Source organism: Rana temporaria, chromosome 4 (genome assembly GCF_905171775.1).
Source record: "Rana temporaria chromosome 4, aRanTem1.1, whole genome shotgun sequence".
Classification (NCBI taxonomy): Eukaryota; Metazoa; Chordata; class Amphibia; order Anura; family Ranidae; genus Rana; species Rana temporaria.
This window is the reverse complement of record NC_053492.1, coordinates 449,416,826-449,429,552: the sequence shown is the minus strand read 5'-3', so window position 1 is coordinate 449,429,552 and position 12,727 is coordinate 449,416,826. Positions and strand designations below refer to the sequence as shown.

General features: G+C 43.2%; 1 protein-coding gene across 2 annotated transcripts in view; it reads left to right on the top strand.

The window, feature by feature from the left end:
- Positions 1 to 12,727, top strand: part of SRBD1 (S1 RNA binding domain 1) — a 259,670-nt gene that overhangs the window by 14,303 nt on the left and 232,640 nt on the right. For both annotated transcript variants that reach the window (XM_040351557.1, XM_040351556.1), the window contains exons 4-6: positions 9,296 to 9,412; positions 10,693 to 11,022; positions 12,550 to 12,716. In XM_040351557.1, the coding sequence (XP_040207491.1) occupies positions 9,296 to 9,412; positions 10,693 to 11,022; positions 12,550 to 12,716 (614 nt within the window). The remainder of the gene's footprint in view (positions 1 to 9,295; positions 9,413 to 10,692; positions 11,023 to 12,549; positions 12,717 to 12,727) is intronic.

The following is a 12,727-nucleotide window of genomic DNA, read 5'->3' as shown; positions in this document are numbered from 1 at the left end:
GCCAGCCGCCTCTCTCCGCCGGACACAGCCCGGCGAATGATGCGGCTGAAGCCGTGACATTTCTTTTATTGGTGAGGCGGGGCCACCCGTCACGTCACCCCGTCCCCCTCTGCTACGTCACTGGGGAAGCCTGGCTTCCCCCTTGCGTCAGAGGGGGCGGGGTCATGTGATGGGTGGCCCGCCTCACCAATAGAAGAAATGTCACAGCATCAGCCGCGTCATTCGACGGGCGGTGTTTCCGGCGGATGGAGGCGGCTGGCCAGAGACATCGTTAGTGCTGCTGCACGGAGTGAGAAGAAGGAGGAGAGAGGGGAGACTGAGGACTGAGAAGGAGGAGGAGAGAGGGGAGACTCTGAGGAGTGAGAAGAAGGAGGAGAGAGGGGAGACTGAGGACTGAGAAGGAGGAGGAGAGAGGGGAGACTCTGAGGAGTGAGAAGCAGGAGGAGAGAGGGGAGACTCTGAGGAGTGAGAAGAAGAGAGGGCAGACTCTGAGGGGCGGCACCCAGCGGGATGACCCGTGCGACTCCCAGCGGGATGACCCCGCAACTTTTTCAGCGGTATCGGTAACATTTTCTGTTTCGGCAAAGTGGGGAAAACACCATTTTCGGCCAAAATGTTTTGGCGGCCGAAATTTCCGTGCATCCCTAAAAAAAAAATCTATCCATCTCAAAATTTCACTAGCCAGGCCTCAAGAGTTACTCGCCACCAGTTGCCCCACCTAATTCATACACTGCCCTGCGCCTAATTGCACCCGTAAACACGCCCTCGTAGATTATCTCATGGAATAACAATGTTTTATGCAGAATCAAGTTACAAAATTAAATATTACCAACAACAACTTTAACAAAATGGGACAGGGCACTGGGGGCAGACCAGAGGGACAGGGCACTGGGGGCAGACCAGAGGGACAGGGCACTGGGGGCAGACCAGAGGGACAGGGCACTAGAACTGGGTCTCTTCCCCATTCTCTTGCTGTCTCCTCTGCAACTCCCATCCATCCTCTCTCTCCATCTCTCTCCCTCTCTCTCCTATTCATCTCATCATCAGGAGCCTGTGTGTGCGGCTCCACGCTTGCATGTCCCCACTTCCCCCTTTTATTCAGGCTGGCAGTGAGGAGAGGAGCTGCAGCACAGCGGGAGGGAGTACAATCCAGCGCTGAGATCCACACAACTGCACAGCCATTGACACACAGCGCACACTGACAGCGCACAGCACACATTGAGACCAGTCTGTTCACAGAGCTCAGGCTTAACTTGCATAGAGCACAAGGAGAAGAAAACTGCACAAACTAGAAGGCTGCCGCTCTCATGTCAGGGCAACTTTCAGTGAGCGCTGCACCGGAGTGGTAGTTTTTGCAATCCTCCACCTCACTCATTACTTTCTGCTCTCCAGCTACATTGGCCGGGGGAGGGGGGCAGGCTCAGAGAGGTCATACTGTTAGGTCCCATGTCTTAATGAGAATTGTAAGGAGAGCGCCTGTGTACTGCTCTGCCTGTGCGCGGCTCAACAGACTACTTTTCCCGAGCATGCACCTTTCCTCTTCGGCCGCCAATCTCATCAGGACTCTAAGTGTAGGCACAGATTGGAGGGAGATTGGTCATGCAGCCCTGTCATCACTCGCCCCCAGCTTAAATCCACTCGCCAAATGCTAGTAGGCTAGTGGAAATTTTGAGGGCTATATATATATATATATATATATGTGTGTGTGTGTGTGTGTGTGTGTGTATATATGTGTGTATATATGTGTGTGTGTGTGTATGAAATACACATGTGTATACAGCAGATAATGGACTTTGAAGGCGTAGTAAAATTAAAAAAATCGGATATTTACTACAGAGAATACAAAATTGATAGAAAAACAAAAATTACATAAAAATGGCCATATAAAAAAGGCATGAAAACTTACAAAAACATTGGCATGACAAACCACCTACTACATATAGGTACAATACAGGGAATCAGCAATAGTGGGAGACTCAACCACTTTAATGAAAACTTGAAAAAAAAAACTTGAAGTTCTCAGGCCGATGCTCAGCCCGACATGTTGCACGTTGGAAAAACGCTTCTTCAGGAGCTTACAATGAATTCTACAAAGTAATATTAACACATTTTATAATAGACAGAACAACAATAAATAACCGATAAACAGAAAAATATCATTGAGAATCTCTCACTTGAGCTTGCTTAACCACTTAAGACCCCGACCAAAATGCAGCTAAAGGACCTTGCCCCATTTTGCGATTCGACACTGCTTCGCTTTAACTGACAATTGCGCGGTTGTGCGACTTGGCACCCAAACAAAATTGGCGTCCTTTTTTCCCCTCAAATAGAGCTTTATTTTGGTGGTATTTGATCACCTCTGCGGTTTTTATTTTTTGCGCTATAAACAAAAATAGAGCAACAATTTTGAATAAAATGCAATATTTTTTACTTTTTGCTATAATATCCCCCAAAAATATATAAAAAAAAATGTTTTCCTCAGTTTAGGCCGATACGTATTCTTCTACCTATTTTTGGTTAAAAAAAATCGCAATAAGCGTTTATCGGTTGGTTTGCGCAAAATTTATAGCGTTTACAAAATAGGGGATAGTTTTATTGCATTTTTATTAATTACTTTTTTTTTTTTACTACTAATGGCGGCGAGAGATGCCTTAGAAAGAGGGAAGCATAGGGGAGAAAAAAAGGATTTTGGGGGCAGGTGGGAAAAGAGGGGAAGAAAGCAGAAGGAGGGCGGAATGGCATAGCAACAAGGGAGGAGGGGGGAGGGGGAAGAAAATGAAAAATAGAGTCTTAGTAAGTAGATAATTCATGGTACCAAGAAATCATAATCAACAATTTAGTGGTGTGTGTGTGTGTGTGTGTGTGTATATACACATGAAATTAGCGGTGTAAAGTTACTTACATTCCAAATAGGAAAGGTAAAGGGAAACAGTGAGGGCAGAGGACGTGTCATTGATAGTGATGGAGGTTGCAACACACAGAAGCATAGGGCAATATAGTCCTTCAATTGCTCCAGGTGAAACCAGTTCTGTATATAAAGAAAGGGAAGACCCTTCATAAATAAGCTGGCCAAATTGACCAGCCATAAAGAGGGGATCATATCATAGAGAAGAGAGAATAATAATATTGTACCCAAAGCGTAAACACTTACATGCTCATCAATTGAACCCAGACTCAAGTAGAGGTCCTTAACCACTTGACAACCGGGCCTATTTTGGCACTTCTCTCCTTCATGTAAAAATCAAAATTTTTTTGCTAGAAAATTAATCAGAACCCCCAAACATTATATATATATTTTTTAGCAGACATCCGAGGGAATAAAATGGCAGTCATTGCAATACTTTTTGTCACACCGTATTTGCGCAGCGGTCTTACAAGCGCACTTTTTTTTGGGGAAAAAATCATTTTTTTTAATTAAAAAATAAGACGACAATAATTTTTGCCCAGTTTTTTTATATATTGTGAAAGATAATGTTACGCCGAGTAAAATGATACCCAACATGACACGCTTAAAAATTGCGCCCGCGGCAAGGCGTCAAACTTTTACCCTTAAAAATCTCGATAGGCGACGTTTAAAAAATTCTACAGGTTGCATTTTTTGAGCTACAGAGTAGGCCTAGGGCTAGAATTATTGCTCTCACGATCGCGCGACTTGTGTGGTTTGAACACCGTTTTCATATGCGGGCGCTACTCGCGTATGCGTTCGCTTCAGTGCGCGAGCTCGTCGGGACGGGGCGTTTTTAAAAAATGTTTTTGTTTTCTTATTTATTTTTATTTATTTTTATAATTTTTTTACACTGAAATAAAAAAAATAAAAAAATGATCACTTTTATTCCTATTACAAGGAATGTAAACATCCCTTGTAATAGAAAAAAGCATGACAGGTCCTCTTAAATATGAGATCTGGGGTCAAAAAGACCTCAGATCTCATATTTAGGCTTAAATGCAAAAAAATTTAAAAAAATTAAACTGTCATTTTTTCAAATGACAGAAAAAAAAATGTTGCTTTTAAGACGCTGGGCGGGACTGACGTTTTGACGTCACTTCCGCCCAGCAGACATATGGGGACGGGTGGGGGCGATTTTTCCCTCAGTCGCATCCCCACACAGGTGCCGAATGGACCTGATCGCCTCCGCCGCTACCGACGGCTCCGGTAAGCGGCGGAGGGCGCGGAGACCGCCGTTATCATTTACAGGACCGTTGGCACTAAAGATCGATACCTCGGTTGTGGCAGCAGCTGCTGCCGTTACCGAGATATCCATCTTTAAAGTGCCGCCGTTAAAATACGTAAGGCGGTTGTTAAGTGGTTAAAGTGGAGGTTCCCCTAAAAATAAACTTTTAACATTGCATTTATGAGATTAATGACAATTAGAATCGGCTGTTTTTTTTTAAAAAATACGTCCGTATATACTGTTTCCTATATGTGTTCTCACCGCCGCTTCCGGGTATGACGGTCGGGGCTGGGCGTTCCTAATTGATGGACAGGCATCCGACCGACCGCATACATCGCGTCACGAGATGCCGAAAGAAGCCGAACGTCGGTGCGCAGGCGTCGCATAGAGCCACACCGACGTTCGGCTTCTTTCGGCATCTCGTGACGCGATGTATGCGTCGGTCGGATGCCTGTCCATCAATTAGGAACGCCCAGCCCTGACCATCATACCCGGAAGCGGCGGTGAGAACACATATAGGAAACGGTATGTACGGACGTATTTTTTTTTAAAAAACAGCCGATTCTAATTGTCATTAATCTCATAAATGCAATGTTAAAAGTTTATTTTTAGGGGAACCTCCACTTTAATATACTATAAGGCATGCCTCTCCGATTTTGAAATTCTGGAATAAGCAGAACAAACAAAAAGGACTGTATTCTGTTAAGGCAACACTGCAGCCAAAACTATACTGCATGTAGATGCAGCCATTATCAAATGGCTAAAAGCAGCCCATTTAACCACTTACCCATATTGCTGCCCAAAGACCAGAGTACTTTTTGCGATTCAGGACTGCGTCGCTTTAACAGACAATTGCACGGTCGTGCGACGTGGTTTCCAAACAAAATTGGCGTCCTTTTTTTCCCACAAATAGAGCTTTCTTTTGGTGGTATTTGATCACCTCTGCGTTTTTTTATTTTTTGCGCTATAAACAAAAATAGAACGACAATTTTGAAAAAAATGAATATTTTTTACTTTTTGCTGTAATAAATATCCCCCAAAAATATATAAAAAAACATTTTTTTTCCTCATTTTAGGCCGATACGTATTCTTCTACATATTTTTCGTAAAAAAAAATCGCAATAAGCGTTTATTGATTGGTTTGCGCAAAAGTTATAGCGTTTACAAAATAGGGGGTATTTTTATGGCATTTTTATTAATATTTTTTTTTACTAGTAATGGCGGCGATCAGCGATTTTTTTTTTTTTTCGGTATTGCGACATTATGGCGGACACTTCGGACATTTTTGACACATTTTTGGGACCATTGGCATTTTTATAGCGATCAGTGCTATAAAAATGCATTAGATTACTATAAAAATGCCACTGGCAGTGAAGGGGTTAACACTAGGGGGCGGGGAAGGGGTTAAGTATGCCTGGGTGTGTTCTTACTGTAGGGGGGGGGGGTGGCCTCACTAGGGGAAACACTGATCTTCTGTTCATACATTGTATGAACAGAAAATCAGCATTTCCCCTGCTGACAGGAACGAGAGCTGTGTGTTTACACACACAGCTCCCGTTCCCCGCTCTGTACCGAGCGATCGCGTGTGCCCGGCGGCGATCGCGCCCGCCGGGCACACGCACGGGAGTCGGGGGCGAGCGGGGGGCTTTGCGCGCGCGCCTCCGGCGGCGCGCGTGCGCCCCTAGTGGCGGCTAAAAGGTAGGACGTCATAATACGTGATCTCGCCTAGGAGAGCCACCTTGTGGACGTATTATGACGGTGCGGCGACGGCAAGTGGTTAAATAGCTTAGTGGGATTTAGCTGGCAAGGATTTGACCACATAGGTAGTCCCTCAGCAGATCACCATTATCAAACAATAACTGCAAGCCACCAGAAAAAACATACATAGAATCGCCCATGAAACTTGAGGAGATTGGTGGAGAAAAGAACCTACCGTTGGGAACGTGTACGCTGGGTATGTCCTCTGCCCGTGGTGACAGTCTCAACATAGATGAGAACTGTACAAGCCACCGTCGTCTGGCTTGCTTTAAATAACCTATATGTAGTGGGTGGTTTGTCATGCCAATGTTTTTGTAATTTTAGGCCTCTTCTATATGGCCATTTTTATGTAATTTTTTTTTCCCATTAATTTTGTATTCTCTGTAATAAATCTCCAATTTTCTAAATTTTTCTACACCTTCAAAGTCCATTATCTGCTGTATACGTGTGTGTGTGTGTATGTATATGTGTATAATATATATATGTATATGTGTATAATATATATATATATATATATATATATATATATATATATATATATATATATATATATATATATATATATATATACCTTGCGAAAGTATTCGGCCCCCTTGAACTTTGCAACCTTTTGCCACATTTCAGGCTTCAAACATAAAGATATAAAACTGTAATTTTTTTTGAAGAATCAACAACAAGTGGGACACAATCATGAAGTGGAACGAAATTTATTGGATATTTCAAACTTTTTTTAACAAATAAAAAACTGAAAAATTGGGCGTGCAAAATTCTTCAGCCCCCTTAAGTTAATACTTTGTAGCGCCACCTTTTGCTGCGATTACAGCTGTAAGTCGCTTGGGGTATGTCTCTATCAGTTTTGCACATCGAGAGACTGACATTTTTGCCCATTCCTCCTTGCAAAACCGCTCGAGCTCAGTGAGGTTGGATGGAGAGCGTTTGTGAACAGCAGTTTTCAGTTCTTTCCACAGATTCTCGATTGGATTCAGGTCTGGACTTTGACTTGGCCATTCTAACACCTGGATATGTTTATTTGTGAACCATTCCATTGTAGATTTTGCTTTTATGTTTTGGATCATTGTCTTGTTGGAAGACAAATCTCCGTCCCAGTCTCAGGTCTTTTGCAGACTCCATCAGGTTTTCTTCCAGAATTGTCCTGTATTTGGCTCCATCCATCCTCCCATAAATTGTAACCATCTTCCCTGACCCTGCTGAAGAAAAGCAGTCCCAAACCATGATGCTGCCACCACCATGTTTCACAGTGGGGATGGCGTGTTCAGGGTGATGAGCTGTGTTGCTTTTACGCCAAACATAACGTTTTGCATTGTTGCCAAAAAGTTGGATTTTGGTTTCATCTGACCAGAGCACCTTCTTCCACATGTTTGTGTCTCCCTGGTGGCTTGTGGCAAACTTTAAACAACACTTTCTATGGATATCTTTAAGAAATTACTTTCTTCTTGCCACTTTTCCATAAAGGCCAGATTTGTGCAGTATACAGGGACTGATTGTTGTCCTATGGACAGAGTCTCCCACCTCAGCTGTAGATCTCTGCAGTTCATCCAGAGTGATCATGGGCCTCTTGGCTGCATCTCTGATCAGTCTTCTCCTTGTATGAGCTGAAAGTTTAGAGGGGCGGCCAGGTCTTCGTAGATTTGCAGTGGTCTGATACTCCTTCCATTTCAATATTATCGCTTGCACAGTGCTCCTTGGGATGTTTAAAGCTTGGGAAATCTTTTTGTATCCAAATCCGGCTTCTCCACAACAGTATCTCAGACCTGCCTGGTGTGTTCCTTGTTCTTCATGATGCTCTCTGCGCTTTAAACGGACCTCTGAGACTATCACAGTGCAGGTGCATTTATACGGAGACTTGATTACACACGGGTGGATTCTATTTATCATCATTAGTCATTTAGGTCAACATTGGATCATTCGGAGATCCTCACTGAACTTCTGGAGAGAGTTTGCTGCACTGAAAGTAAAGGGGCTGAATAATTTTGCACGCCCAATTTTTCAGTTTTTTATTTGTTAAAAAAGTTTGAAAAATCCAATAAATTTCGTTCCACTTCATGATTGTGTCCCACTTGTTGGTTTTTCAAAAAAAAATTACAGTTTTATATCTTTATGTTTTGAAGCCTGAAATGTGGCAAAAGGTCGCAAAGTTCAAGGGGGCCGAATACTTTCGCATGGCACATACACACATACATATATATGTGTGTGTGTGTGTGTATGTATGTATGTATGTATGTATGTATGTATGTATGTATGTATGTATGTATGTATGTATGTATGTATGTATGTATGTATGTATGTGGGGGTGTGTGTGGAATGTAGTTTGGTCGAGCTTGTAGTATCTCAGTGTGGACACAGTGCATCTGATTTATAAGCGGGTATTCCATATACACAAGCCAATAAAGGCAACCCTTATGCCGCGTACACACGATCATTTTTCGGCATGAAAAAAAACATCGTTTTTAAAAACGTCATTTAAAATGATCGTGTGTGGGCTGCAAAAAAAAATTTGAACGCCGTTTTAAAAAATGTAGTTTTTCGGGTAGTAAAAAATGATCATGTGTGGGCTAAAACGATGTTTTTAAACTCGCGCATGCTCAGAAGCAAGTTATGAGAAGCAAGTTATGAGACGGGAGAGCTCGTTCTGGTAAAACTACCGTTCATAATGGAGTAAGCACATTCATCACGCTGTAACAGACAAAAAAGCGCAAATCGTCTTTTACTAACAAGGAATCAGCTAAAGCAGCCCAAAGGCGAATAGAACTTCCCCTTTAGAGTGCCGTCGTGTGTGTGTGTGTGTGTGTGTGTGTGTGTGTATGTATGTACTTACAGTATCTCACAAAAGTAAGTACACCTCACACATTTTTGTAAATTTATATTCTTATATCTTTTCATGTGACAACACTGAAGAAATTACACTTTGCTACAATGTAAAGTAGTGAGTGTACAGCTTGTATAGTGGGGGTAGATTGCCCTACCCCCACTATAATAGATTACCCCCCCACTATGATAGATTACTTAACCCCCATACTATGATCCCCCCCCCCACTATGTATCTATCATAATGAAGGGGTAGTAGGTAGTAGTAGGGGTAATCTACCCTACCCCCCCACTATGATTGATTACCCCCATACTATGATAATCTGTCGTATTGTGGGGGTTAGGTAATTTATCATAGTGGGGGGGGATCATCTATCACAATATGGGGGTAAATAAATCATAGTGGGGGTAATCTACCATGGTGTGGGTGTAATCTGTCGTCGTGGAGGGGGGTATGATCTATTATAGTTGGGGGAGAGAGAGACTGAACACTTGATCTAATGTTTTGCTTTTTACTCTCTTTGCATGTAACAAATTAGACTGCTGCCAAAAAAACTACCAAAACGTCCGTTCCTGGTAATGAAGAACCTGGAATAACATCTGAGAGTATATTCAGCGACACATCAACATTTCCGGGGATAACCATTAAAGAAGAGGTAAGAATTCTTTGTATATCGCAGTAAAATGGCTTTCTACAGAATGTGAATCCCTGATTGGGCTCTATGGCAGTTCAGTTTAAATGGAATTCTTGCCTTTTTTAGAAATAGAATAGTAATAGCCACAAGTGACATCTCCAATCCCAATATACTTTAACTTCCAGTACCCATTAGTGACAGTAATACCCCCCCCCCCCCCCTACCCAAATACACGGCTCACTCCCCAGTATCCATGTCATAAGTTACTGTATTTATTGGCTATACGCTCCCTTTTTTACCCTGAAAATAGAGGGTAAACTGTGCCTGCGTGTTGTATGCAGGGGGGTGTGGAAAGTTTTTTTTTTTTTTTCTGAAACTTTCCTCTTAAAGTTAGGGTGCGTGTTATATTCCTGTGCGTGTTATACGCCGATAAATATGGTAATCTACATCTCAGTGCACACAACTCACTCCCCAGCATTCATGGCATCAGCTCATGGCCCAGTATTCATGTCACCGATTATATCTACACCCCAATACAAACTGCTCACTCTCTAGTATCTATTATGCCAGTTTGATTTACACCCCATTACACAGCTCATTCTCCAGTATCTTCCAATGTTTAGGCCTTTCCCCAGTATCCATGTTACCATTGGGATGGGCCCTCCAGCAAAGAGCTCATTTGCTATCCTGGATGAAGGGAGGTTGCGCCCCGACAGTGGGCCATGGCCTGGTGGTTTAGAACCACTGCTTTTACAGTACAGTAAAACCTTGGATTGCGAGTAACGCGCTTAACGAGTGTTTCGCAATGTGAGCACTGTTTTTTTTTTTGTTTTTAATCCTGACTCAGTTTCGAGCTAGCTGCAGTTTATTCAGTTTGAGTGTTGTCTCGCAAAACAAGCAGGATTCAAGCCACAGTGGTGTGCAATACCGCATTTGGCCAGAGGTGGGGGGGCGCTGGAGTCATTCGAAAATACTCTGTTCCCGAGCCTTTCTGAGGTTTTCCAAAGTTCAGCTGGGCTGTCCCCAAGATTTCCGAGGCTCTCCGGTGCCCCTCCCCCACCTCTGGGCACATGCGATATTGCCTGCCTTAGAAGTCAATGCGGAACAAATTATTTTAGTTTCCATTGACTTCTGTGGGGAAACTCGCTGTGAGTGATTTGGATTACGAGCATTCTCCTGGAATGAATTATGCTCGTAATCCAAGGTTCCACTGTATATTGTTATCTCTTGGACTACATGTACTCACTAAATTTTCAGATAAACATTGAACATACTTTATTTTTACTTTTTTTTCTTTGCAGAGAAAGTCAATATCTGTAGAGCAGTCCATCAAGGAGGAAAAGCCGAAGAAAAGAAAAGTGGGTTCAGGAACGCCTAAAGCAAAGCCAACTAGGGTGAAGGCGGAGAGGATGAGTCTCGGCATTGATGAATTCCCCGCTACCAGCAGCAGCGATATGAATATCAATTTGAAGACGGAGAGAAGATCCGAAGAGGAGGAAGAAGAACCTCCAGATGACTTCTCATTTGGTCCACCGGCCAAAAAACTCAAGACGTCAGACGCTGCAGGGAAGCCGGTGAAATTGAAGGGCTCAGGCCAAGAAAGCACTGAGATGAACTGGGACACTGTAGAGGTAAGAATTTTACTATTTCCCCTCTGGAGCAATTTTTTAATTTTCCCACACATATTAAAATCTGCATTTATGGCAAGAGTGGCAAAATGCTTAAAATTGCCAAAGATTATCCACTTAAGGACCGCCCCATACAAGATATACTGCTACAGGGCAGCCCTCCTGTGCAGAATCACATGTGTGTGTGTGTGTGTGTGTGTATATATGTGTGTGTGTGTGTGTATATGTGTGTGTGTGTGTGTGTGTGTGTGTGTATATATGTATATGTATATATATATATATATATATATATATATATATATATATATATATATATATATATATATATATATATATATATTTAGTGCTGTCAAGCGATTAACATTTTTAATCGCATTAATGTCATAGTTAACTCACGATTAATCGCGCGATTAAGGAGGTTCACTCTTTAAAACATTTTTTTTTTTTGTTTTCTTATTTATTTTTATTTTTTTTATAATATTAAATTGTGTTTTTTTTTATTTTTTTACATTTTGATCACTTTTATTGCTGTCACAAGGAATGTAAACATCCCTTGTGACAGCAATAGGTGGTGACAGGTACTCTTTATGGAGGGATTGGGGGTCTAAAAGACCTCCGAGCCCTCCTTTGCACTTCAAAGTATTCAGATCGCCGAAAACAGCGATTCTGAATACTGTGTACTTTTTTAAATCCGGCGCCATTGGCAGCCGAGAAACCCGGAAGTGACGTCATGACGCCGCTTCCGTGGTTTTAATGCGGAGACTGAATCAAAGCCGCTTACGGCTTAGTGTCAGTCTCCACCTGAACACAGAACGCGGCGGATGGAGGATCGGGTCTCCCGGTGGGACGGGAGGCCCGGTCAGAGCGGCGAAAGGCGGCGGGAGGGGGGGGGGGGGATGTCCCCTCCCGCTCCTCCGGCATAACAACCGAGCGGCTTTCGGTTGTTATGTTTGGATAGCCGATCGCCCGCTCTAAACAACGGTACCGGGATGATGCCTGCGGCTGCAGGCATCATCCCAGTATAACCCCCGAACGCCGCCTCGTTAATCGTGCGATAAAAAAATTGACGGCGTTAACATGGGTTTGCGTTAACGCCGTTAATAGCGCGTTTAACTGACAGCACTAATATAAATATATATATATATATATATATATTCTGCACTTCCACCACCGACATAGGCAGATTGTCGTTCTGCCTCTGTACTGGCTAAACGGCAGGCATCAGCGGACATCGAGTACCCGCCGCTGGGCTCCCGCTATGTATAATCGCAGAGGGAGCGGATCGCCGGCGGCGTGCGCCCCATACCCAGGAGTGTCAGATCACGTACCGATCGCCCTGCCGCTGTTCATGCACGTGGGGTGGTCGCTAAGCTGGTAATGTGCTTTAGAAGTCAGGTGGTGGTGGTAAGAAAAACCAGAGGGGAAGCCGATATTGGTAATGGACAGACCCCCATATTTATCTGAGTCGGCATAAATAATACATTTCCAGATTAATAATGAGCTGTGTGGTGACATGTTCTTCCGTTTTAGATTCTGGCGGAGCGCACCAATGTGGAGCCCTGGGTTTGCGCTAATCTGATCAAGCTGTTCAAGGATGAGAACACCATTCCATTTATTGCCCGCTACAGAAAAGAGCTCATCAACAATCATGATGCCGATGTACTGCGAGAAATACAGCAAGGCTTGGAAGAATTGAGGTAAGATTTTT